The 26257-nt window shown below is 35.8% G+C and overlaps 6 protein-coding genes across 8 annotated transcripts; 1 reads left to right on the top strand and 5 right to left on the bottom strand.

The window, feature by feature from the left end:
* Positions 1 to 26161, top strand: LOC120118437 (dehydration-responsive element-binding protein 1D-like). The gene is made up of 3 exons (XM_039138465.1): positions 1 to 6; positions 6685 to 6692; positions 25463 to 26161. Exon 3 carries the CDS (start codon positions 25469 to 25471, stop codon positions 26144 to 26146), a length of 678 nt encoding a protein of 225 aa, XP_038994396.1. The 5' UTR covers positions 1 to 6; positions 6685 to 6692; positions 25463 to 25468; the 3' UTR covers positions 26147 to 26161.
* LOC120118819 lies at positions 643 to 1499 on the bottom strand. The gene is made up of 2 exons (XM_039138784.1): positions 1376 to 1499; positions 643 to 1256 (listed from the first exon to the last, which is right to left on the bottom strand). Exons 1-2 carry the CDS (start codon positions 1497 to 1499, stop codon positions 643 to 645), a joined length of 738 nt encoding a protein of 245 aa, XP_038994715.1.
* Positions 4556 to 6133, bottom strand: LOC120118818 (protein DETOXIFICATION 49-like). Its single transcript, XM_039138783.1, has one exon. The coding sequence runs from the start codon at positions 6131 to 6133 to the stop codon at positions 4556 to 4558; it is 1578 nt and encodes a 525-aa protein (XP_038994714.1).
* Positions 10438 to 14142, bottom strand: LOC120118436 (serine/arginine-rich splicing factor RS40-like). Of its 3 annotated transcripts, none has more exons than XM_039138462.1 (6): positions 14024 to 14142; positions 13162 to 13272; positions 11890 to 12002; positions 11546 to 11793; positions 10802 to 11431; positions 10438 to 10714 (listed from the first exon to the last, which is right to left on the bottom strand). In XM_039138462.1, the coding sequence occupies exons 2-6, from the start codon at positions 13265 to 13267 to the stop codon at positions 10687 to 10689; spliced, it is 1125 nt and encodes a 374-aa protein (XP_038994393.1). In that variant the 5' UTR covers positions 13268 to 13272; positions 14024 to 14142; the 3' UTR covers positions 10438 to 10686. The 3 variants fall into 3 exon arrangements, with proteins under 3 accessions (XP_038994393.1, XP_038994394.1, XP_038994395.1); XM_039138463.1 differs by lacking the exon at positions 14024 to 14142 and adding an exon at positions 12214 to 12532; XM_039138464.1 differs by lacking the exons at positions 13162 to 13272; positions 14024 to 14142 and adding an exon at positions 12085 to 12166.
* LOC120118816 (LOB domain-containing protein 24-like) lies at positions 18072 to 18561 on the bottom strand. Its single transcript, XM_039138782.1, has 2 exons — positions 18409 to 18561; positions 18072 to 18335 (listed from the first exon to the last, which is right to left on the bottom strand). The coding sequence occupies exons 1-2, from the start codon at positions 18559 to 18561 to the stop codon at positions 18072 to 18074; spliced, it is 417 nt and encodes a 138-aa protein (XP_038994713.1).
* Positions 23282 to 23771, bottom strand: LOC120118815 (LOB domain-containing protein 24-like). Its single transcript, XM_039138781.1, has 2 exons — positions 23619 to 23771; positions 23282 to 23545 (listed from the first exon to the last, which is right to left on the bottom strand). The coding sequence occupies exons 1-2, from the start codon at positions 23769 to 23771 to the stop codon at positions 23282 to 23284; spliced, it is 417 nt and encodes a 138-aa protein (XP_038994712.1).
* Positions 26162 to 26257: the final 96 nt, after the last annotated feature.

Genomic DNA, 26257 nt, shown 5'->3' with positions numbered 1-26257 from the left:
CTTCAAGTTAATTTGTAGACCAGATGCGAGCTCGAACACCCATAATATCGTTTTCACATTCCTCACTTGATCAAAATTTGCTTCGTAAAATATTAGTAGATCGTCTGCAAATTGAAGGTTAAATACAGAATTGATGTCATTCCCCATCTTAATTCCCGAACAGAGGCCTACTGATGATGCTTTGACCATCATGAGATTGAGTGCCTACTCAACTAGATTAAATAGATACGGCGAGAGGGAATAGCCTTGTCTCAAACCCCTCGAGATGCTGAACTGGTCTGTGGGTGACCCATTGACAAGAATCGAGATTGAAGTTGTTGATACACATAAGAAGTACGGATAACTTCCCCAGATTTCATCCACCGAGAACGGTTTTTCCAAGTCTGAAGACTGCCACGAGCTAAGTTTATTGAATGGAAGATTCAAGGACTCGATCTCGATGACCACCGATTTATTGTAAACATTACAAAAATAATTCTTGACAGCCATTTTAATACGAATTGGATCTTCCACCATATCTCCCCCAATCTTTACCCCAAAAATAACATATTGCTTCATCTTCATATTTGCCACATCATTGAAAAATCGCGTATTACGATCACCCTCCGAAAACCATCTTAATCTTGACTTCTGCTGCCACATTCACTCTTCATTCAGATAAACATGCCATAACTTGGTTTTAAGATTATGTAGCTCGAGAAATAAATTAGCAGAGGCCTCATATTTCCACGTTTTACTTTCTAAAATCCAAATGTTTGTTTCCAGTGATTCAATATTAGTTTGGATATCGGTTCTTGAACTCGCATACCACTGCTTTATGGACTTTTTAGAATTCCTTAGAAGTTGCCCGATGCTTTTGTAACCTCCTGCAGATTTAAGCACCTTAAAAGAATTAGTGACAAATTTACCAAACCCATCTGACTCGCGCCAGTAATTATAGAACTTGAATGGTTTAGGGCCCCATTCAACAGTAGTTGAATATAATAGGATGGCCTTATGACCCGATAATTCTTTGGACAATAACTTTTGAGACAAATTTGGGAATGCATGTATCACCTCCGCTGCTACTAAAAAGCGATCCAGCCGCACAAACGTGAGTGAGAACTGATTATTACACCATGTATAAGTCCCCTCTTCCAATGGAAGATCCACCAATCTCACTCTTTGTACAAAATTCCTGAAGATTTCTATTGTTCGACTATTTTCAGAGAGCCCAATTTTTTCTTCAGAATTTAGGTAAGCGTTAAAGTCACTCCCTATACACCAGACAATATCATGGGCTTCAACCAACTGTAAGAGGTTCTAAAAAAAGCCCATTTTTATGCTTCGACCAAGGGACCGTAGACATTCACAAACCCACACACACTATTAATACCTCTGATTCTTCCTACTAGAGCAATAAACCTGTGGTAAATAATATTGTCCGAGGCATCAAGGAAGTTAGGATTCCAACCGCATATAAGCCCACCAGTCGACCCCTCTGCCGGAGCAAATGTCATTTTACCTCGGAAGCTTCCGCCCAGTCTTCTACTGAACGAATGACTTAACTCTTCAAGTTTGGTTTCTTGAAAGAACGTTATGTTCGCCTTACGCTCAGAAAATAATTTGCAGGCTACCCGATTTTTTTCCCTCATCCCAAAACATTTAGCATTCCATGATAAGATAGACAAATTCATAGATGAAAGTATAACACTACCTAATTTATAACAGAGCCTTACTTATGGATTTCTCAAATCCTCCCCTTCCAGATCTCGAATTTTATTGAGGATAGCCTCTCTTCCCCGTTTAAATGAAACTTTCATTGCATTACTTACTGCCCAAATTGTCCCAGCTTCCATCAGCGGGTCTTGACTACTAGTTGAACCAAGATCCGAGCATAATTGAGAATACCCATTTCCTTCAAGAGATGTTCTTATTTACTTCCTGGCGAGCCTGCTTGTGCTTGCATGATATAACGAGCTACTAGGGTATCGGAATATGGAAGTTTTTTACCAGTAATCAGAAAGCTGCTCATCGCCCCTCTTACGAGCAATCCATTCTGACGAGACACAAATCTTTTACCACCATTGAATTAAGATTCAAATCTTCTAAGCTATCTGCCACCACTTCATCAACTGAATTATTAGTATTCTGCTTGGAACCCGAGGCATTACCATTTCGACCCCTTGGAGAATAGGAAAGCCGAAATATATTATGATTCAAAATCAAAGAATTATCAGCAGGCTTGCGACCTAACATGTTATCACTATAATTTTACCCAATTTAGGGTTCTATTGATGATGATTGCTATCCAACATTCGGTCAACTACGTCAGGATTTTTCCCTCTCTACCACCTGAATCGGAGAAATATTATTTAATGGTAAATTTGCACCTGATTTAGAATCAACCACAACTATTCCCAATGAATGGGACACATGAATCGACACTTCCTTGTCACCCACAGAGTAACCGTCAATGACTGAGGAGGAATAGGAATCGACAAACCTCACATCGCCACAGTCATCTACACCATCGGTTCCACCTTCCTCAGTCGGTCAATCGTCCAACCGATCACCAGTGCACCTGATTGAATCGTCTACCTAATCAGTATTATCCCTTGTCAACCCTGATTTTAATAACAAAAGGACAACCTCTGATGGACATTGTAACTACAGATGGAATTCCATTAAGATCAAGAACCCTTACAAACATTTTCGCACTCATTCCTTCTTGTCCCTACCGCTAGGCCCAGGAATTTACCCCCTCTATTCCTTAAACCTTCCAAAAAAAACGTTTCATGCCAACACAATAATGGGATACCAACAAGCGAGATACAACAGATCATGTATGACAATCCGTCTTCCAACATGAGTTGATCAATCCAATCAAACCAGAACCAGAGGACGTTCATCTTATATTTAATGGTGTTAGACATACACTCCTCATATGCAAACATTACCACAAACGAGTCAGCACCCCAAAAGGCAATTTTTGCATCAATACCTTCATTATGTAATGTCTCCTGTACCTGGTTGCGATCAAAGCCACATTTCAGTGATCCCACCATGCACCATTTTAGCCATTCATTTTCCTGCGTTGGAAAGAACATATTCTGCAAACTGTTCGACACCCCCTCGGAAGGATTCTCTCTACGTCTCATTGAACCCAACTCAGTGTAGGCTTGTTTCCTAGACATTCCAGACGCAACCTCCTTATATGACATGCTATCTCTAATGTTATAAGTCTTCCTAGCCGGTCTACATGCCCCATGTTCTCCCCTTGAAGCATCCAGTTTTTGTCTTCACAATGCCATGCTTAGCTCCCTGAGTGAAACGAGATCGAGGATGTCCGCCCTTCACCTTCTCAAATTTGGCTTTGGACATTTCAACCACCCTACCATCAATGCTCTTCTTGTTAAACAATCTCATTATCTTCTTCAAATCATCATAAGAAGCGAAGCTGACAAAAGCAAAGGTAGAATCCTTATACTTTTCCTTATTTTTTTATTCTGGGAATGAAGACCCTCGTCGCCTTCCCATAATGCCTGAATAGTTCGCGTAGAACTCTCCCCGAAACTCATTTACTCAGGTTGTCAATAAAAGCAATGCACTCAGCTGAAATAACACCACCTTGAGCAGCCACCAGAGCCTCACCATTGTCGTCCACACCACCTGTTGCAATCACTGACACCTGACCTTTTCCCACGACTTTTTCAGCTTCCATTTTTCCTCCTAAATTCTGGTAAAATAGGTTTAGTCCTATTTTGACTTCAAATCCTCCTAAGTTCAAAATAATAGGATATACTATTTAACCTAAACAATAGTTTATGAGCTTAATTGATTTTTCGCAAAAGTTTAAACGTTTCGTGTACCTATAAATCTCTTCTAATATTGTTGACCTAGTCATTATATTAACACAAAACATCATGTTATTTGTAAGGGTAAACTACTCATTTAGTACCTAAATTATTAATTTTGATTCGTTTTAGTATCCACACTTTTAATTTTTCAAAAACATACCTAATATTTAATGCAAAATCGAATTCTAAAAAATTAAAACAGAAAGATAATTAATAATTATATATAATTTTAATGCAAAATCTAGGGATAAAGTAAATTCTTTTTCGCATGTGAATGCCTTTATTTTCAAGCATTTATTACTTTAATTTTATGCACAAAATTTAGGGAAAGTTCAAGGTAGTAATTAAACCTAAATTCTTGCTCTAATCATAATTTTCTTGTAACTTTCCCTTAATTGGCCCCCATTATCTCAATTATGGGGCATCGAACACTTTTTCTTCCTTCTTTTGAGAGACAATCAAGGACTTAAACTTTTAAAATCAATTCATTATGGGCTGTTAATTTTTCATATTTGTAGATCATATGACAGTACTGAATACAGGTTGTGCGGCTGAATATTAAGATGAAATGGTACGTAGAATATGCTTAATTAATGATATTGGGTCGATGATTAATATACCGAAAATTCTGAAAATAATGAAATTGGATCCTAACCCTCTTTTAAACTATACAAAATAAAAATATAAAACTTGAAAAACAAGGGGAAAATTGTTGATTAAACGAGGCAATAATGATCCAAATCACATAATAAAGAAGACGAATCCTCCTGGATTTCCGCTTGGTTTGGTCTCTCTTTGCTGTCATCGACGGCCGGTTGAGCTCCGGTCAGCCTCTTAGCCCTTTCGGCCTCGAAATCCCAGTCCATTCTGATCAGAACCGTTAGCATGGTCACCATACACGACACTTGAGCTGCCAACATTCCGAGCCATAGTCCCTTGAAATCATACCCAGCAAAGAAACCGAGCCATACCGCTACCGGCATACCGACGAGGTAAAAGCAACCGAGGTTTATGTTGGCGCCATCTTTTGGCCTCGCCGTGCCTCGTAGAACCCCGCAACCTGTTGTTTGCGGGCAGTTCCCGAGCTCGCATAGACCGATGATCGGCAAAACAAGGGATGTTAATGCAAAGATCTCTTTGTCTCCCGTGAACATGCTAGCCCATATGTTCCTCACCATTGTGGCAAACAATAGTGCTGATAATCCCAGCATGAAGCCACAACAAAGGCCTACGAAGGCAGCGAGCTTGGCCCTTTTAGGCTGGTTTGCACCGAGCTCGTTCCCGACTCGAGTAGACACACTGAAGCTCAGGGACGACGGGAATATGTAGATCAATGCTGTCGTTTGGATCAAAATCCCCATCGAAGCGACGCTCGCCGTCGGGTTCGACAACAAGCCGCATAGGAGAATCATGATCTCGTACCACCACCATTCGAGGCAGACAGAAATGCAGCTCGGGATGGCCAAATTCAACAGTGATTTCCATTCCTTAAAACACTCGACGACCGAGAACCCTCCCCATGTCTTTTCATGTACACCAAAATAGAGTACATAGATGATCAATGAGGCCACAAGATTGAAATTTGTCCACACACCACAAAGAGCAACACCCTTGATGCCTAGTTGAAGATATGAAACTAGAAGATAGTTGATGGGTATGTGAAGAAGAATCGATAACATGGCACAACAAGTTAAAGGGAGAGTAATGGATTGTGTTCGAAGATAGATTCTCAATGGATGTAAAATTGATTGGGCTAAAAGATCAGGGACCGAATAAACAAGATACCATTGTGCTTCCATGGCTATAGTTTCATCCTGGCCGCACAGTATCAATATCCTCCTCATGTTGATCCACAGGAGAGAAATAGGCAGCGAAGAAACGAGAAGCAAAAGCACTGTTCTCCGCAACGTGATGCCGAGAACGGTGTATCGTTTTGCGCCGAACGCTTGGCCGCAAATCGATTCCATTCCCATGGCGAGACCGGATAGAATGGAGTAGCCGGTGATATTAGCAAAGCCGATGGCGAGCGAACCGCCCGCCAAGGCTATGTCACCTAGGCGGCCGAGAAAAAGCATGGAAATCAACGACCGGGAATACAACATGAGCCCGGTTAGTATCATAGGGACAGCAATATTGGCTATGGCAATGGCTTCCTTGATTGCAAGAGGAACAGAAATGGCCCTATCTACCTTCTCGTTAGGGATGAATGGTCCGTAGATTTTCGTCGAGTCGTCGATCGATAGAAGGTAAGGGACGTCGGAATCACATTCACCGGAGGATTTGAACTGGCACATCTTGCTGTATATGAAAAATGCTACGAGTGATCGAGCAAGATGGATTGTGTTAGGGAGGGTTGTGCAAGGGGGACTAAATGGGTTTTATAGTGAATTTTAAATGCTTGTAAACGTGGCAAGGGAGAAATTATCATATGAACCTTTATTTTATCGAGATTTTCAGTATTGGAGCCATTTATAATCGTACATAAACTCGATTATATTCGTATTCGAGCCATTTTTTAATAGGGCCCCCCTCAAGGGGGAACTTATAGTTCTGTTTATTGTTGTATTAAAGTTGGTACTGTGTAGGGCAAAGGACAAGGCAATTGTGGCATGTACTAGGAACCCATTCTAGGTTGTCTTGTCTCTCAATGTTTGGCAAATTAAACCGGGAGTCAAAGTCAGCTTTATGTTGGAGGAGACCCTGGTTTTTGCACTACAAAGAACCTATAAACAACAAGAGACAAGCGACTTGAATAATATAAGAATTTTTGTTATTTTTTTTAGATTTAGAGTTCGAGTATAAAAAATACTAAATATGCGAACGTTTAATATTAAATGATTGAGAGTTATCTTTAATCGAATATTGAATTGTGCTTACTCAAATTAATAAAAGAAAAAAACAAAGATGTTGTCAACCAAAGTTGTCGGCATTGACAGTTCCACATATGAGTGGGGTTGGTTTATTTTGGTATTAAATAACCAAATCTCAACTTTTAATTTGTTTAAGATTTTGGATCCGAATATTCAAAAAATTTAGTAATATTAAATATTTTATATAAATTAACTTTTCCTATAATATTATTTGATTTAATAAAATAAATCTATATTTAAATAATTAAGTGAATAAAATAAATCTTCAGTAGTGGTTTGGACCAAAGGAAACACTACGTGGAGAAAACGTGTGGAAAATCCTTTGAAACGGGAAAATTGCAACTTTTGCATGTGTTTAGCTTAATCTTTCTTTTATACTATACTTGGCTATGCGAGAATTGAGTTCCCATTTCTTTGTATGCTAATTATTTTTAATGATCATAAAGTAGTATATGTTCTAAATATTCTTAATCATTTGACAATGAACGCTCAATCACCAATGCTGATAGTCGTTGGTGCTCGAACCTAGAACTTCTAGGAATATCAATCATTCCTTTAACTAATGAGGTAACTTGGTTCATGCATTCATAATTAATCTTTTAATGCATTCATCATCGTCAATTCATAATGTAAAATCTATTGCCAAGAAGTGTTGGCACAAGTGGTTGGATTCAAGAATTTAAGCTTGTAAGTCCAAGTTCGATTCCTACCACTGTCACTCTTGGTGGGCAATATGTAAATTCTTATGTAAATCCCAAATGTATCTTAGGTATACTCTGACCATAGACTGAAAGAGTCACTCCTGACCTAAATTTTTTGTAATTAATTTTTTTATTCATTAATAATAAGATTTACTAAGTCGGTAGTACCGACAAAATATATCATTTTGATCGTAATTAACATTTTATTTTAAATTCGATTTGGAATTATTTTGCTCTCTTTATAAGAAAAGTTTTAACCCGATTTTGATTTAAGAGCTTGGTTTGAACACTTGGGTTTATTTATTTATTCTTAAGCGTTGAAGAGAAGGATGCTATGGTTCTTTTCTTCTTCTTTTTTCCCACTTTTTGAGTGATCTTTGTTAAAGGCCAAAGCATTCTTTATTTTGTTTTTGCTTAACTTTCTTCTCTGTAAAAACCCATATTCCCATTTGGCCTCTACTCCCAACATGAAACACAACATTCATGGTTACTTTACTATTTATTAAACTAAGGATTATGACCAACAATCAACTGATTTAATAGGATGAGATATTACATTCTTTAAGAAGTTCGAATTCTAATATCGTGAATGGAGTAAACTAGATTGAGAAAATGAACTTCAAAATAATTTTTTATAATACTCGATTCGAATTTGTTGATTAATAAGTCAGATAATGACCGACAATTAAACTAACAAAAAATAAGGGTAAAGGTTTGAATAGTTCCTTCTTTTTCCAACACTAAGTTAGTTGAAAGATTTTTTTGTTAAGCTAATGTGATTACAAAGTAGTATATGTTATAATTCTCTCAACCATTTGATAATGAATCACCTTGTTACAGTCGTTGGTACTCGAATTTGTGACATCTAAAAATAACAACAATTCTTTTAACTACTGAAATAAATTAATTCGGGTTAATTGAAGGATTTTATTTATAAGTAAGAACAAAAGTAAATTATATAAGATATATTATTTATTTTGAAAGTAATGTAAAAGCACTACTCGTGGTGATGATAGTGTGTTCATCCTCTGCTCTGATTTTTTTAAAAGCAAAAGGTGACACGAAAGATGTCACGTTCATATTGTATTTATCATTTCTAGGGTTTTCTTTGTTCCGTTTTGGTAGTGCCATGCAATTTCTCAACTGCAAATATTATTAATATTGTGATTATTTTTATTATTTTATCATTGTTTTCCTTGTTCCCATGATTTGTCAAAAATAAGTACGCAAAGGATTATTAAGATAACTATAAGACTTGGATATAGTATATATATTCGGACAAAATATTAATATGCATTATTAGAGTATATTATATTGATATATTTTATAATTATGGGCATTTGTTAAGTCATAAAAGAACATAAATTACGTAGTTGAACCTATGCATGACGCACACCACTTGGTTAAAGAAAAGACGTGCGGTTTGTTCCAGAATTCATCAATTTTTATTGATTTAATGTAACTATAAGATAGTATATGTTTAAATATAATTCTTAACATTTTGATATTGAACACTCACACCTCTTACATCTATGGTGCTCAAACCTGAATTCTATAGAAATAATAAAAAATCTTTTACCAAAGAAATCACCAGGTTCATACCCAGAATTCATCAAATGAATTCAATAATAGAAAAAATATTATTTTTCTAGAAATTTTAAATTTGAACAGTTGGGTTTACAAGTGTATATGCATTGTCAATGATATAGAAAGATTCTGATCACCCCAAATTATTTAAAAAAAACAACTCTCTAAAAGTTTTGGATTTAATTGTTTTTTAAGTACCTCGTAGTTTTGAAACTAGATAAATTAAATCTTTTTCCTTTTAATTTTTTGGATCCAACTATTTCTTAGATCATCTTAGTTTTGAAACTAAGTGAATTAGATCCTTGCTCCCAATTTTTTTAGGTATAGTGAGTGTTTACTCTTTTCAATGACACCCAAGGAGGACAACAACTTTGCATTAGTTACAAGATGCTTTTAATAATATTTATATTAAATATAAAACTAACATGATTTACGTATCTTTTTCAATAGTTTTACTTTGGATCATACATTTATACATATTCAGAAACGACAAAAGAGGCAGTAAAACAAGAAAGCAAAGCAAAGGGATTGATTGGATATGGATAGAGAGGGGGGCGTACCATTCAGTGAACAATCGACTATTTTTCTTCAAGTGTCTCCTTAATGCAACACAACAGCTTTATTTGTGTACCCTGATTCGCTCCTTCAAAAAGGTCGTAGAATTAGGCATAGAAATGGTTAATGCTCTCCCTGCTTGTCTGAAAAAGCTTCGTCATTTGTGCACGCACTCGCCAGTACCACTTTGTTTTTTTTCCCTTTCAATAATGGCTCTTTCAGGGTTTCAGCCTTGCACTTGATTGACGCGAAAGAAAATGGACCAAATCCAACTATGTCAATGGGGTCTGAATAAGTGCCATTTATATCCACTTCAAATCAAAATCTCGTCTTTTACAACATGTGGTAATATGATACAGATTCCAATGGCTGCCTATGCATCTGACTTGAGTGGAGATACGAGCGGACCATTGGCACTCCTCATCCTCATTAACATCTCACCACTTGCCCTTCATCTAGATCATGTTACCAATATAATAATAGACAATTATATACGAGATTTCCAAATTAAAATTATCATTTAAATTTGATCTGTAAATTTTAAAATGTGATGCATCAATCTTTAAAACATCAACTAAAACTATTCATAATGATCGAGTCGATGGTCTAAGAGTTGCTCCTAGGCTTGTTAAGCTAAATGTTGATGCGGCAGTTGTGAAGCAAATACTTCGATTACGTTATCAGCTGCTGTTTGAGATTATTTGGGTGACATTGTGGCAGTTCGGTCATGGTGCTGCGGTATAGGTCCACAGCAGCATGTCTTTTTGGAAGCAAAGGCAGTGTTGCCGGTGTACTATGGCTTTCAGAGAGAACCTTCGGAGATCGGTTATCGATGAAATTCTAAATGATTGACCAAGACATTTCAGAAAACAAGATAAGGGATGATAGCTAATAAGCATGAAAAAGGGGTCAAGCTGATGAAAAGAAACTAGTTTCAAAGTTCAAAGTAAAACAGGATGGCTCCATAGCAAATCTAGCCTTTTAAAACTATGCACTACAGCAAAAGGACAGAGAATCCAGCTCTAAATGTAATTTGCATAAACGGTTTTGTCACCAAAGACGAACAAATAACAATGCTTCCAACTGAGTTTTACCACAAAGACAAAGGAAGACCTTCTATGCTTTCTCCAGATCCTAATCATTCCCCGCCGCCGGTGATTGACTGCAGTTCAAATGGCAAAATATAAAGTGAAACTGATTCTCCGAACCGAAAGATAAAGCAAAACTTATAGATCATAATGATACGAACCTGCGATATCTCTCATTGGCTGGACTTTCAGCTTCACCACCATAGGGGCTGACCCTTCTTTCTGGCATAGAACTTGGGCTGGGACCACGACCATTCTCTGGGCTAGCTCTCCCCTTTCCATATGGGCTATGGTCTGCTCCATGACCATTGTCGGAAGTGGGCCTTTCTCTTCTGTAAGGACTATGATGAGGGCTACCATCATTTTGAGCACTTCGCTTCTCTCTCCTATAAGGACTACGGCTAGGGCCTTGGATATTCTCAGGGCTAGCCCTCTCTTTCCTGTAAGGACTTCGGCTGGAGCCACGAGCATGGTCAGAGCCAGCCCTCTCTCTTCGGGGAGGACTACGGCTGGTGATCTGGCCGTACTCAGGGCTACCTCTATCTCTCTTATAGTGACTTGGACTGTGGCCACGACCATAATCAGGGCTCCCCCTGTCCTTCCTATAAGGACTACGACTAGAGCCCCGGCCATAATCAGGGCTACCCCTCTCTCTTCGGTAAGGACTTGGTGATCGCCTTCTATCACGACCTCTCTCAGGTGACCTACCACGAGTTTCAGTATAACCATTTCGGCGATCATCGTCATCTCGAACTGCATATTCTACCGAAATAACTCTATCCATCAGCTTGCTGCAATTAGACAAGAGAACATGGTTCAGGAAAAATAATAATAAGATTTACTGAATATCTTTGAAATAAAGGAGTAAATAATTGACAATTCTTCTTGGGAAGTAGGAATTATACCTCATATTTGTAGCCTCCAATGCTCTGGTGGCATCATCCTGGGAATCATATTGTACAAATGCAAAATTCCTTCTGATCCTTACATTTGCAATCTTTCCATAAGACTCAAAATGCCTTTCCAAATCCTTAGTCCGAGTGTGATATGGATCAAAATTGATGACAAATAGAGTCTTTGAAGGTCTTGTATTGGAAGCAGGTCTTCTTGAACCACCCCCACCTCCCTCGGGCCTTCTAATGCCACGCTCATTCTACAACACATTAATAAAAAGGAATTTACTTAGATGAGAAAGCAAACAGAAAAGCAGTTCAATGATCTGTCAAAAGTAACAATACCGAATCAATACCTTCGTCCATTCAACACGAAGCCTACATCGTTTTTGACCAAATTCTGTTCGATCAAGTGCTCGGATGGCATCTTCAGCATCTCTCTCATCTTCCATATAGATGAAAGCAAATCCTACTCACCAGGAAAAAATGGACTCATTAGGAGTTTCACAATGGTGGAAAATGATTAACTAAGATACAATGAATCCTCCCACCAAAGGAATCTTCTATCAGTTGGCATTTCCTCTTCGGCAAGAGACAAACCACCTAAAATGCTGCCCAAGGACAATTTTGGCAGGCTCCTTATAATCTATAAACTAAGACCAATTAAAGTAGTAACAGACCTTGAGCGATGAACTAAGTGATGTCAAGGAACAAGAATCCAAAAATGGATCTCAGGTAGGGCAAGGAATTAATGTGCCTTCTCCATATTTTCTGCAGCCTCTGCCATGAGGTCAGTAATGTTTCTACCTTGAAACATGTCTGAATTTGAGGGCTGGGAAAAAGTCATGATGAATGAAATGAAAAAATGCTGGAGGAAAATGAGGGATGATCGGTGCCATTGCAGATTAGAGTGACTCTTCTTGAAAGCAAGAAGAGGAAGCTCATCACATGCATGAAACAGAATTCTGAGGAGCTCCTCCATTAGATCCCAAGAAAATCCTGCGCCAAAGAAAATGTTGAGTATGGGGGCTTATTTTTCAAAATTACTTTTTTTCCTTAAACATCGTTGACCCCCAGTAAAACTCAACGAAGGAAGATTGATGCTGCTGTGTCGTGTATTACGAGGTCATGCTGCTGCACGGCCATCACGATAGGGACCAACACCTTAATGCTCTGGAACTAGGATACTCGACATTCCTCGTTGCTGCAGGAACTTTAACTCATCTCGACATTTGCACACATATTGCTCCATATTTTAACTTTTTACAGGCATTTACAATTAAAGAGTATTATACTTACCGTAAGAATTCAAATTAAGCTTTTTTTTAATAACACAATTATACTTAGAAAATTTGTCGAGCAAGATTTTTTTCGGAATTCGAGTTCAGCACCAAAAAATTAGCTTGGATTCATTTACATTTTTGGAACTAAAAACTACGTGGAATAGATTTTAACTGACATAGTGAACAAGAAAACAGCTTTTTAAGCTCAAAATACTCTTTGACACTTTTACAATTAACACATCCATCAAATTGCACCAATAGCATGAAAGAAAAGTAAAAAAAGGAGCAAGGGAATGGTGCTCAAATTCTCACATGGAACAAATAACATAACGAAACAATACTTACCAGACTTCATATCTACTCTTTCGACTCTCCCAAATTTTCTGAAGAGTCGTTCCAAATCAGACTGCCGAGCTTCGTACTCAAAGTTTCCGCAGAAAATGGGTCTCATGTTGCCTGAGCAGATGCGACAACTTTCCATCAGTATTTCACAGAGAGACACATACATGTACACACTCATGCAAACTTATGGAAGAACAAGTCAAAAAAAGAGTGTAACCTATCAAGCACTAACACACTCTAACATAATTAAAATAGAAAGAACATAACAGCAGCGTCAACAAATATCTCAAAGCAATTTAGTAAACAGAGGCTTAAAAGACAAAACAAAAGATAACCAACAAGACAAGGAGATCTTCCCGGCTATTTAAAATATAGCACAGATGTCATTTTCATAAAACATCCTCCAAGAGAAGAGACTTCCCCCAAATTAATTACATGTCTTTCATTCTTTATATTTTGATTCATCAATCATCATACAATAAAAAGAGAAAGCATTCTTTTCGAGATAAATAAGCAAATTGTTCACGGCAGTCTAGTGAAGGATGCTCTCGAGGTCTTTCAAAGGAAGGGGAGATGAAAACACAATTATAGCTACTGGATCTACATAAATGAAAAATGACCAAATCATAGATCTGAGCTAAAATATACAAGTCATAGATCTGAGCTAAAATCTCATCTTAGATACAGAGAAGAGAAATAAGGTGAGATAAAAGATTGGAACCGAACAAATTACATTTATAAGAATCATAAAAACTAGATTTTCCTTCATTTACACGTATTTTCATGGAAAAGGAATAAAAAAACTCCGGAGAATAAACTTGTATAGAAATTGAACAAAGAAACGATGATTAGAGTGAGGAATTACCTTCGGAAACAGCAATATCAGGGTGAAACAATCAAAGAAAGTTCGAAACCCTAGTGAAAGAGGCCCGCGATATTTTTCCCGAAATGAGCTAAAACGTGCAGCTCGTGAGTCAATAAATAGCGAGGTGAAAATAACGTTCGTATTTCACAAGCCCCCAGTTTTTGAGATATTTGTGAAAATGGGCCGAATTATATTAAGCAAATCCTAATTTGACCCAAATACTAGTATTTGATATTTCAATTAATTAGACAAAGTAGAATACTTGTGGGAAAATTAGAATATATTGATTAAATTTAGGCAGAAAGGCATCCCAAGCTCTTGTAATTTAAAAAAAAACATAATTTAACCCTCATACTATTTTCTCTCTCAATGTGACCCTTTGATCAATATTTTCAGTCGTTACAATTACAGTGCCGACGTGACAATCTACGACGCTGATGTGGCAGTCCACTGTAGATGATGACATGGAAAATGACATGGCAGACATGCTAAATTGTTTTTTTTTATTTTGTTCAAGGGCCAAATTGATTTTTTAAAACTTCAAGGGTTTATTTAATTTGTCTTAAAATAAAATATATTTTAAATTATGAATATAAAATTATTCAAATATTCAATAAATTACATATAAAATACTAAAAATTGAATTAAATTATTAAAAATACTAAAATGATTATAAAAAAATTAAAAGAATTTGAATATATATCATAGGTTATAAAATGATAACTTATAAATTATCAAAAAAATTAAAAATATTTTTTTAAAAATATATTATACATAACATACTCATGTAACATATATACATATTATCAATACTTATACAAAGTATTCTTATTTGATTGATCGAGAATTACAAAATTTATCAAGATTTATATTTTTTTATTAGTTAAAAATTATTATGTTTTCTAATTATTTTTTTGTATGCCTCGACTTATTTAAAAGATAATTATTTATTAAGTTTTGAAATAAAATATAATTAGAATACATAGTAAATTTCAACTAATCCAAAATTTGTAAGTCTCGGCTAATTTAAATTTTGTAAATCTCGATTAATCCAGTAAAAATACATTGTATAAAGTGTTGATGATATGCATACATATTACATCTACATGTTATGTATAATATATCTTTTTAAAAATATTTTTAATTTTTTTGATAATTTATATGTTATCATTTTATAACCTATGATATATATTCAAAAACTTTTAATTTTTTATAATAGTTTTAGTATTTTTAATATGAATATTTCATTTTTTAATAATTTAATTTTTATTTTAGTGTTTTTATATTTATTTTTTTTAAATATTTGAATAATTTTATATTTATAACTTTAAATATTTTTATTTTAAAAAATTAAATAAGCCCTTGAACTTTAAAAAAAAATTGGCCTTTGAACAAAATTAAAAAAAAATAATTTAGCCCATCTACCATATCATATTCCACATCATTAGCCACAGTGGACCTCTACGTCAGCACCATAGACTGTCACGTCAACATTGTAACAATCAACGACGGAAAACGATACTCAAATGGTCACATTGAGTTTGTTTTCATATTTGAAATGCCACATTGAGAGAGAAATAATTTGAAGGTCACATTTGATTTTTTTAAAGTACAAGGGCTTAGGGTGCCTTTTTGCCTTAAGTTTAATAATAAAGTATATAAATATTAGGCTAAATTATGTATTTAGTACCTAACCTATCATCTTTGGTCTGTTTTGGTATTTAAACTTTTATTTTTTTAAAATCATAGCTAAAGTTTAGTTTTTTATTTTATTTTAGTACCCTGTTCAAAATTTAACATTAATTTTTGAAAAAGATTAAAATTTTAGGTACTAAAATGGACTAGAATTGATAATTTAGGTACTAAACGCATTAAGTTTTTAACAGTATGATAATAAAATAAAATAAAAACTAAACTTTAAGTATGATTTTGAAAAAATTGAAAGTTTATGTATTAAAACATAACTAAACTGGTAGTTTAGGTCATAAATATGTAGTTTACCCTAAATATTAACATATGACTATAACATTTTATTATTTTTAGAAAGAAAAAAAAGATTATTTTGACACGTTCAGCTTAGGTTGGATTAAAAGTCGGGCGCTCACCAAAAAGCCCGAAGACCTGCCTAAAATTTGAACAAAATACTAGACCCAGAAAATGGGTTTGAACAATAAACGGAGCCAATTTAAAATATGGGTCAAAGTCCAACCCTTCAAGTTCTCAATCGCACAAGCCAAGCCTTCCTGCTAACACGGGGGCCAATGTTGAAGCCCGCAAGCAGAAAGGATCGCGCCCGAAGTGCTATGAGAAAAAAGAACACTCTGAAAATAAGTGATCCCAGGATTCATTAGCTAAACCACACAAACAACACTGATTACCCGTGACAACCCCTATCCGAGCAAGTCTATCTTTGGTAGGCAACCTGTCTTACGATAGACAGTCAAGCCACAATAGCATGGTTTAGAACATGGGAAAGGAATCAGATAATCTTATGCCACTGCATGTTATCCCTTCTATCCCTCACATTATCCCAAACCCAACTACAACTTATCAAATCCCGGTTAGCATCATTAGCAAACAACTACCAGCAACCACCCGATGGTTTAAACAGCTTCCTAAGAACCCAACTGAATTGAGCCTTGCAATCCACTTGTCAGAAATCAGAGCCTTTCAGGACATACTCCTAGACCCAAGCAACCCAAAGTAATCCTTCCCCAGCCCAGATATTCTTTATGATGACCAAAATTCTCAAGGCACAGCCCCCCACCCTCAGACTTCAACATACAAACTTGATTCCAACAGACAAAATTCTTAAGGCCCAGGCCCCCCTCAGACTTCAACATACAAACTTGATGCCAACTCACCCGAACCCCTTGACAGAAGTATTATGCCTTTCCCAAAGAAACGCATGCACAGTTGCTCAATCCTAAGGATCACAGTTTTAGAAAAGATAAACTATCGGCTCCAATAGTGAAAAATACTACAAAGAATAGCCTTGATAAGTTGCAACCTACCTTATAACTTAGGTTTTTGTTAGACCATATCCTAAATTTAACCCTGATTTTCTCCAAAAGAGCATAGCAGTCATTGATCGAGATCTTCCTTATAACTAATGGCACCCCAAAATACCTACAGGTAAGTAACCCAACCGAAGGCAAGTGCAGCAAGAATATCACTAAGATTCCTCTCATTCACCCCACAAGCATAAATAAATAAATAAATTTATCAAATGGAAAGTATTATAAAATATTAAATACTAAATTAAAAATAAAATATTTTTAAATAAAAGTATAGTATAAATTAATAGTAAATGAATTGGAATCAATCATTTATATATTTATGTATATAAATAAAGTTAAACATAATTTGATTATGTCACTTCAAATCGTACTTAAATTAAGCAAATACAAGGTTTATAAATTTTATACATAAAAATGGCCCGTCTCATATACAATTTTAATTTAACAAACGCTTAAATTATTTTCAAATCAAATTACGATTTGACTTTGATTACTTTAGCATTTAAGACGTGAATCATTTTTAAAATTGGTTCGTTCGGATGTTATTTATAGAGATTTAAAGTATTTGAACGTTGATTGAGATTCTTTAAAATAGATACTATTACGTGTAAACAATTAAATTCAAAAACAAATAATGTTAAATTATTACACGGATCAACTTACCTCGGTGGTTAAAGGAACGGTTGATTTTCCTAGATGTCATAGGTTCGAGCACCAGTGGCTCAAGCAAGGTGATTGAGTGTTAATTGTCAAATTGTTGAGAGTATTTAGAACAGATACTGCTTTGTAATCACTTTAATTTAATAAAAAAATATTTTAAATTATTTTTATATTTATTGAATGATATTTGACATTTAAATGTAGTCTAAATTTTTTTAGAATCGGGTGACACATAACCTACGAACACATCTATTTAACATGCGATTTAATAGGCCAACACATATAATTTTTAAATATTTAAAACTTTGCATTAATCAAAGTTATTTTTATTAAACCATAATCATGCGGTATCCACTCGATATTAAACCCTACATAAACCCAGAAGAACCTTGATGATTAGAGAAGCCAAGATTTGCAGCATCGTCCAACAGTGCAGCTTGAGGATGTTGAGCCTGAGATTTCAGAAACGCAATCTCGGCTTGAGTCTTAGCCAGTTGCTTCTCCGCATCATGTATCTGTTGCTGCAACGATGATATGAGCCCGACGCAGCCGTACACGGGGTCCTCGATCCGATACTGCACCTCCATGCACAGCGATTCCGCCGCTTCAGCTCGCAGATGGGGTGACAGTTGCTGCATACATACACGATGGTCGAACTCAGACCACATGGACATATATCGTTTTGATCTCAAAACCGATGTTTACCTGGAGGAGTTTCGCGACGTTGCTGGCGCCGTAGATGCGGTGGACGGAGACAAATCTTTGAGGGACATTGGGCGGGAAGTAAGGAGAGAAGATGCAGTCGGGAGGACATTTTCTTCTTAAATATCTACAGGCGGCACAACGACCTGGATTCATGGCATCGAGATGATTATGAAAATCTATTGAACACTCTACGAAGGATCCTCGAAATCTATTGTTACTGTAAAATAAATCCAACAAAGATTTGGATCAATATATGGTAGAATTTAGTATGGTTCATATGGCATTAGCATTGGATAGAAGAAAATCATGCAACGGCTACTTTTTTATTTCAAATTTTGAGAGATTTAGAGGACAAAGTTGCTAATGTATAGGAATTGCCATAATTTGAAGAAAGAAATATGGTAATTAATTACGTTTTTTTTCATTAGAATTTAAAAATAAATCTTAATAAAAGATGAGTAAAGATACTAAATATTTGTTGATATAATTGGACGACACAACTGCAAGCATATATATAACATTACAAACCATATTATATATATATATATATAATTTAATACATGCCATCAACTAGCTAGCTTATTGAAGCGATGGTGTCAGTGGAACAGACTGCCGAAGTTGAACAAGGAAGCCAGGAACTCATCTTTTTCCGGAACCTGCAATGATAAGTCGCAAATGTAAAAAGGAGGGGGAAAAAAGGGAAAGTTATTGATGAAGAAATAATTTGAATTAAACATAATGGTAATAAACTTCAGTGATGATAATGATGATAACATGCCTGCTCATTTGATGAATTATCTTCAGCAGGTAGGGCATATTCAGCAGTTGGAGTATCATCTTTCATTTGTTGCTATATGCATTGTTGAAAAAGGAGTGAATTTAATTGATGGATTTAATATTTATATTAAATTCATAGTCCTTTTAACTATTGCAAATTAAAAGATAATTTTTAATTTAAATATTAGTAGGATAATTACTCTTTTAATAATTTAATTTAAAAATGTATTTTTTATCTTTTTAATTTTGAATATTAAAAGATAATTATATACTTTTGTATATTTCAAACTAAAATAATATTTGTTTAAGTTTGACTAATAAAAGTACTTTAACTTTTGATCATTGTAAATTAAATCTATTATTTAATTTGAATATTAGTAGGATAATTACTCTTTGAATATGTTAATTTAAATGCTGTGATCTTTCTTGGTTTTTTTATGGGATAGGATTTGGTCTACTTGAGTTGGTACTGTAGATAAAGTATTTATTAATCTTGATTGGACATACCTAATAATCTGAGGGGGGGTTTGGTTCAAGGATTGTGGGATTCCCATGGGATGAGAATCTCATATTCCCATGTTTGGTTGGCTGAGAATCTCATTCCCTGTAATGTTTTATTATCAATAGTAGGTTTTTTTAGGTATATTATCGGGAATGTTATTACCTCCCTTCCTTTAGGTATTGTAACATTACCGGCGTTTTGGACTAAAATACCCTTAAATTTTTATTTTTTTTCAAAAATATCATTCTTCTGTCATTTAATAATAAAAATTCTACGAAGGTTAAATTACAAATTTATCCTTAAATTATTTTACATTTACAAAAAAAATTTATAATTAAAATTTTATACGAAGTTCAGGGGTTAAAAAAATTTACCCTTTCATTAAACCTTTTTTATATTTTTGTTTTGTAAAAAGAATTATATAAATATATGAATTTAATTTTTTAAAGAAAATATAAATATTTTACAATTTGTAATATTATACAAATATATAATAAAGACAATTTGGTCAAATATACATTCCAATAATCTTTTATTCCTTTAACCAAACACGGTAATCTTACATTCTTGCTAAACCAACCAAACACAAAATACAACATTCCAAATAATCATATTCCCTGGTAATATTTTATTCCCACTGGTAATCTTTTATTCCAACTGATAATCTTTTATTCCAACTGGTAATCTTACATTCTGTGAACCGAACATACCCTGCTTGTAAAGGATTAAATCGGCTCGGATTTGATTTGATGGTCTAATAGAACACAAATAATTCAATTAGGAACAAAAATAGAGATGTTTACGAGTAGTTTCGGGTTTTATTCATATAAATTATTATTATATAGACATTCCAGTTTAGTTAATTTAAAATGAGACCTAAAATTCATTCGAGGTCGTACATATTTAGAGAGGATAATTTAAGCTAGCTAAGATCATAATAAAAAATGGAGTAAGATAGAGTGTAATTAACAATAAAATTAAAATTAAAAATTTTAATTTATGAATTTCATGATCTCCATTTTAATTTTCGACACGGGATTTATGTCTCACACTTCTATACGACATGACATGATTATATCTAATATCGTGATGATAATATCATCACTATTATCATCACGATTGTTTATTCTGTTTACTCGACCTACTGAGACGCTAAGTGTGAAATCTGGTAGTTAAAGGATCTGTCTGATATCATTTGTTATAGGCTATTACCCGGTAGCATCGAGGTGTTTGCTTGTTGGTTCGATGCATTAAACCCTGGTGGAACTTGGTTTGTTCCCGAAGAAGAGAGCCCTCCTGGAGCCAGAATTGAATGATGGCCACACCGTTAAGCCCATCAGCATTCAAGCTAATCCCAGCGTAGCTAGTAGTATTGCCACCGTAACCGGGATTCAGACTAGGGTGGGACTGGGAACTGCTCATGATTCCGAAGATCTTGTTGCTGCCGAATGTCGAACTGGAAGAATGAAGACCAGGTGCTTAACTGGGATGAGGAACTAGCATCGTAAAAGCCAGTCCTTGGTTGAATTTGCTGCGGGTACGATTGCAATGAGTTCGAAGAATTCGTCAGGCCAATACAAAATCCACCGTTGAGTGACAAATTTGATCTGTTTTCGTATCCAGGTCAATTACCGATATAGGTCGTATTCATCATGTTCCCAGGGAGCAGTGACTTGTTAGCTTGGTGGGACAATAAACGGGATTGTCCAACGCCATATGGGTTGAACCGTTTCGCTGCTTGAAGCACCATGATTACCATAGTCGAAGCTTACATACCTAGTAGCACTATGAGCCGAGTAACTCCCTCCATAGCCAGGATACGATGTTAAGCCCCTAAATCGTTGCAGTTCTCGCAGTCGAGCGTATTCTTCAGCTGTTTTCATCAACAGTGAATGGCTAACTGCGAAAGTGGACTTGGGTAACCTGTTGAACATGGCCTTTGGTTGAAAACAACCCCTCTCTGCGATTCGCTTTAAGAAGAGCCGATACTTCTACAATATTTTCATATCCACAAGAAACTTTAGGGATATTGTAAAACCACTAAGAAAGTGTAAATAGATAATTAGTCAAAAGCGGACCTGTAAACGGCTGGCCACATTTCTATTGTTAAGCCTTAGACATCCATATGCTCAAGAATCTTTTTGGGAACATCTTGTGCTTGAGTTAAACATAAAAAGAAAAACAAAGTTATCATCTGTTAGATATGCATTTTCAAATCAAAATTCTTGAAATCCAATGCAACTTATAGATAAATATATAATTGTCATTTAGGTGATATATCTTGAAAATATTCTAGATTAATATAGAAAAAGTAGATGTCTAGAAATTATAAAATAATCTAGATATTTGTATTATTCAATATTATATCTAGAATTATCTAATAGAAGAATCTGGCTAAACTTTCGAGATAATGTTGTGGGAAAAATAAATTCACTAGATAATACGTTCCAACAATTAATTGCTGAGATGTGGTGTTTACTACAGTTCGAACGTAGGTCGCCAGGTGATCCGAGCGACCAAGGAGGTCGCCATGCCGTCCCTATGTCCCACAATGGAAGGTCGCCATGCACGCTGCCTAATTCAAACTATCAAAGGTTTGAAAACTCATCTCAGCAATTTAGCCGAGAAAGGATAAAGAAGTTTCACCCAACAAATAATGGAAAAGGTATAGAGGAAAGGTGTGTAGAAATGATGAATTTACCATGAGAGTGAATTATTAACTCAACACTCCATGTGCTCGAATAAATGGGGGCAGACTGCCTTATATTCAATCATCTCCTTCCTTTCTTTTTTCTTCTTATAACAGCGTTCAATCCCCAGGAAGAGATTAAAGAAAAAAGTTTGAATTAGACAGCGTGCATGGCGACCTTCCATTGTGGGACGCGGGGACGGCATGGCGACCTCCTTGATCTCCCGAATCACCTGGCGACCTACGTTCGAACTGTAGTAAACACCCCATCTCAACAATTAATTGTTAAAACGTATTATCTTGTGAATTTATTTTTCCCACAACATTATCTCGTCAGTTTAGCCAGAAGAATCTAGATATTAATAATATTAAATGGTTAAGATGTGACATATATCAACAAGTTAATGGTCACTAAAATTTATAAATAGGGAGAGCTCTACCATTTTAGTAAGCGTGAAAAAGAGAGAAAAAGTGTCAAATGTAAGAGAATGAAAGCTTAAAGGTAAAGAAGAAAAAATTAGTTGCGTAAGGGTCTAATATTATAAATGTGAGTTAGGCTCGTCGAAGTTTCCAATAATGATTATCAATTATATGTGTGTATATATATAGATATTATATGTATATATTCACATACCTTCGAGGCCAAGATCTCGCAAGGTATATAGGAACTGGTTATGGAGTGGGTTTGTCTAGACCACCTTTGTTTTATATTTATTGAATGATATTTGACATTTAAATGTAGTTCGAATTTTTTTTAGAATCGGGTGACACATAGCCTACGAACACATCTATTTAACATGCGATTTAATAGGCCAACACATAATTTATAAATATTTAAAACTTTGCATTAATCAAAGTTACTTTTATTACACCATAATCATGCGTTATCCACTCGATATTAAACCCTACATAAACCCAGAAGAACCTTGATGATTAGAGAAGCCAAGATTTGCAGCATCGTCCAACAGTGCAACTTGAGAATGTTGAGCATGAGATTTCAGAAACGCAATCTCGGCTTGAGTCTTAGCCAGTTGCTTCTCCGCATCATGTATCTGTTGCTGCAGCGATGATATGAGCCCGACGCAGCCGTACACGGGGTCCTCGATTCGATACTGCACCTCCATGCACAGTGATTCCGCCGCTTCAGCTCGCAGATGGGACGGCAGTTGCTGTGTACATACACGATGATCGAACTCAGACCACATGGACATATATCGTTTTGATCTCAAAACCGATGTTTACCTGGAGGAGTTTCGCGACGTTGCTGGCGCCGTAGATGCGGTGGACGGAGACAAATCTTTGAGGGACATTGGGCGGGAAGTAAGGAGAGAAGATGCAGTCGGGAGGGCATTTTCTTCTTAAATATCTACAGGCGGCACAACGACCTGGATTCATGGCATCGAGATGATTATGAAAATCTATCCAACACTCTACGAAGGATGCTCGAAATCTATTGTTACTGTAAAATAAATCCAACAAAGATTTGGATCAATATATGGTAGAATTTAGTATGGTTCATATGGCATTAGCATTGGATAGAAGAAAATCATGCAACGGCTACTTTTTTATTTCAAATTTTGAGAGATTTAGAGGACAAAGTTGCTAATGTATAGTAATTTCCATAATTTGAAGAAAGAAAATATGGTAATTAATTAAGCTTTTTTTTTTCATTAGAATTCAAAATAAATCTTAATAAAAAGATGAGCAAAGATACTAAATATTTGTTGATATAATTGGACGACACAACTGCAAGCATATATATAACATTACAAACCATATATTATATAGGACATGCATAAACTATATGTATATAATTTAATACATGCCATCAACTAGCTAGCTTATTGAAGCGATGGTGTCAGTCGAACAGACTGCCGAAGTTGAACAAGGAAGCCAAGAACTCGTCTTCTTCCGGAACCTGCAATGATAAAGTCGCAAACGTAAAAAAGAGGGAAAAAAAAAGGAAAGTTATTGATGAAGAAATAATTTGAATTAAATATAATGGTATATAAACTTCAGTATAAATAGATCCTAAAAATTCGTAAAACTAAAATAATTTACACAGTATAAATAAATAGATCCTCTATATATATATATATATATATATATATATAAATTTTATTTAAATTCTTACAAACATAACTTTTGTAAATTTAAATGAATAACTCGTGTTTTAAAGTGAAAAGGAATTGTTGTTTTTTAAGGTTATGAGTTCGAGCACCAGAAATATTAGAGGTTTAAACGTTTAATATCAAATGATTGAGAGTTATTTTTGAACAGATATTATTTTATAATTATTTCATATTAATAAAAAATTGGAATATACATAAATGTCCAAAATTAGAAATGCAAAAATATGTAAATTAGCCCATAATAGCATACAAAAAAACCCAATAATTATAGGTCCTATGAAACCCAACACTATTGGTCCACAGGGTGTAACGCGGCAATGACCACCACTGGAGCCTTCAGCCTTGGGGGAGGTTACTTTCTACGATGCATCGCCACCGCCCCTCCTTTGTCTTTTGTGAAGGGCAGTTAGTAAAAGATAAAATATTTAACTGTCCACCGTGTGTCGGAAATCATGACATCACCCTGAAAAGAGCTTTTTCCTTTGCCACCTCGTCTTTTTTTTCGCGCGTGTTCTTAATACTACGTTAGCTTTCCCTATAAACTCGCCACGTACGCCCCTCCCGTGTTCCCTGTCACTTCTAAGGAAGAAGATGAACCTTTTGAATCAGAGATTTCATTCATTCATTTATTAAAATGGATAAATCCATAATGTCAAAATCTCCACGTGCCCTTGTCTGGCTGATCCACAGCTTGTCCGAAACTTAGACTTACGCTCTAAGAATCTATCTACAAGTACAGTGCCACTACCTTGGATTTTCCGTGTTCAATAACTTCAATTCCTTTTTTTTTTACTGTATTTAATTCTCTAAATATCTTCAATTTTTTTAATATTGTCTATGCCAAACCAATTCTCTATATATAATTAATCCCCTTTTCAGATTTCCAAAGTGGAAATACTTGATTACTGATAGTTCTACTGAAAGTTAAGCTGGTTTTTTTTCCTGATTTAGAACTTAGAAATGGATTTCTTAGTTCAAGATTACGATATGGTCGATTCCGGGTCGGTTTCTGGGAGTGGAACTGGTCGTCCGGCGAATTTTTCCGACGAAGAAGTGATGTTAGCTTCGAGTTGTCCGAAGAAGAGAGATGGAAGGAAGAAGTTCCGGGAGACGCGTCACCCGGTGTACCGTGGAGTCCGCCGGCGGAATCACGGGAAGTGGGTCTCCGAAGTGAGGGAGCCCAATAAGAAGTCGAGGATTTGGCTGGGGACTTTTCCTACTCCGGAGATTGCGGCGCGTGCGCATGACGTGGCAGCGATTGCCCTGAGAGGAAGGTCGGCTTGTCTGAACTTCGCCGACTCGGCTTGGAACCTTCCGCTGCCGGATTCTTCCGACCCGAAGGATATCCAGAAGACAGCGGCAGAGGTGGCGAAGACTTTCCGAACGGCCATGCATCCGGATGGCAACTCTACAAACAAAGCAAGGAGCGATGAAAACACAGAGATGGAGAAAACGACGGTGTCCGACAAAGGGCTCTATTGGGACGAAGAGGCGCTGTTTGGGACACAAAGATTTTGGGCGAACATGGCTGCCGGTATGATGATGTCACCTCCTCGGTGCGGGCACGATGGCGAATGGGAACAAGAAGAAAATGACGCCGCCGATGATTATGTACCTTTGTGGAGCTATTCGATTTAAACTTACATCTAGTATAGATACATACATTCGTACGTAGGAAAATATATTGTCGCCGGCGATTGCCTCTTTGCACCCGTACTTGATTTTTGGAAGTACGGAAACTGTTGGAAT

The sequence above is a fragment of the Hibiscus syriacus genome, unplaced genomic scaffold, assembly GCF_006381635.1.
Source record: "Hibiscus syriacus cultivar Baekdansim isolate YM2019G1 unplaced genomic scaffold, ASM638163v2 tig00110328_pilon, whole genome shotgun sequence".
NCBI classification, from domain to species: Eukaryota; Viridiplantae; Streptophyta; class Magnoliopsida; order Malvales; family Malvaceae; genus Hibiscus; species Hibiscus syriacus.
The sequence above is the reverse complement of the archived record's forward strand: the minus strand, read 5'-3'. Positions and strand labels throughout refer to the sequence as shown.

Excerpts from the sequence above, each read along its gene's own strand:
- LOC120118819 (XM_039138784.1), bottom strand. The coding sequence starts at position 1,499 with ATGACATTTGCTCCGGCAGAGGGGTCGACTGGTGGGCTTATATGCGGT. Across the intron at positions 1,257-1,375 it reads TCTAGTAGGAAGAATCAGAG|GGAGTGACTTTAACGCTTAC; the intron begins GTATTAATAGTG and ends TCTGGTGTATAG.
- LOC120118818 (XM_039138783.1), bottom strand. The coding sequence starts at position 6,133 with ATGTGCCAGTTCAAATCCTCCGGTGAATGTGATTCCGACGTCCCTTAC.
- LOC120118436 (XM_039138462.1), bottom strand. The coding sequence starts at position 13,267 with ATGAGACCCATTTTCTGCGGAAACTTTGAGTACGAAGCTCGGCAGTCT. Across the intron at positions 12,003-13,161 it reads AAGAGTAGATATGAAGTCTG|GATTTGCTTTCATCTATATG; the intron begins GTAAGTATTGTT and ends CCTGGTGAGTAG. Across the intron at positions 11,432-11,545 it reads TTGGAGGCTACAAATATGAG|CAAGCTGATGGATAGAGTTA; the intron begins GTATAATTCCTA and ends GTCTAATTGCAG.
- LOC120118816 (XM_039138782.1), bottom strand. The coding sequence starts at position 18,561 with ATGAATCCAGGTCGTTGTGCCGCCTGTAGATATTTAAGAAGAAAATGT. Across the intron at positions 18,336-18,408 it reads ACGTCGCGAAACTCCTCCAG|CAACTGTCACCCCATCTGCG; the intron begins GTAAACATCGGT and ends GTATGTATGCAG.
- LOC120118815 (XM_039138781.1), bottom strand. The coding sequence starts at position 23,771 with ATGAATCCAGGTCGTTGTGCCGCCTGTAGATATTTAAGAAGAAAATGC. Across the intron at positions 23,546-23,618 it reads ACGTCGCGAAACTCCTCCAG|CAACTGCCGTCCCATCTGCG; the intron begins GTAAACATCGGT and ends GTATGTACACAG.
- LOC120118437 (XM_039138465.1), top strand. The coding sequence starts at position 25,469 with ATGGATTTCTTAGTTCAAGATTACGATATGGTCGATTCCGGGTCGGTT.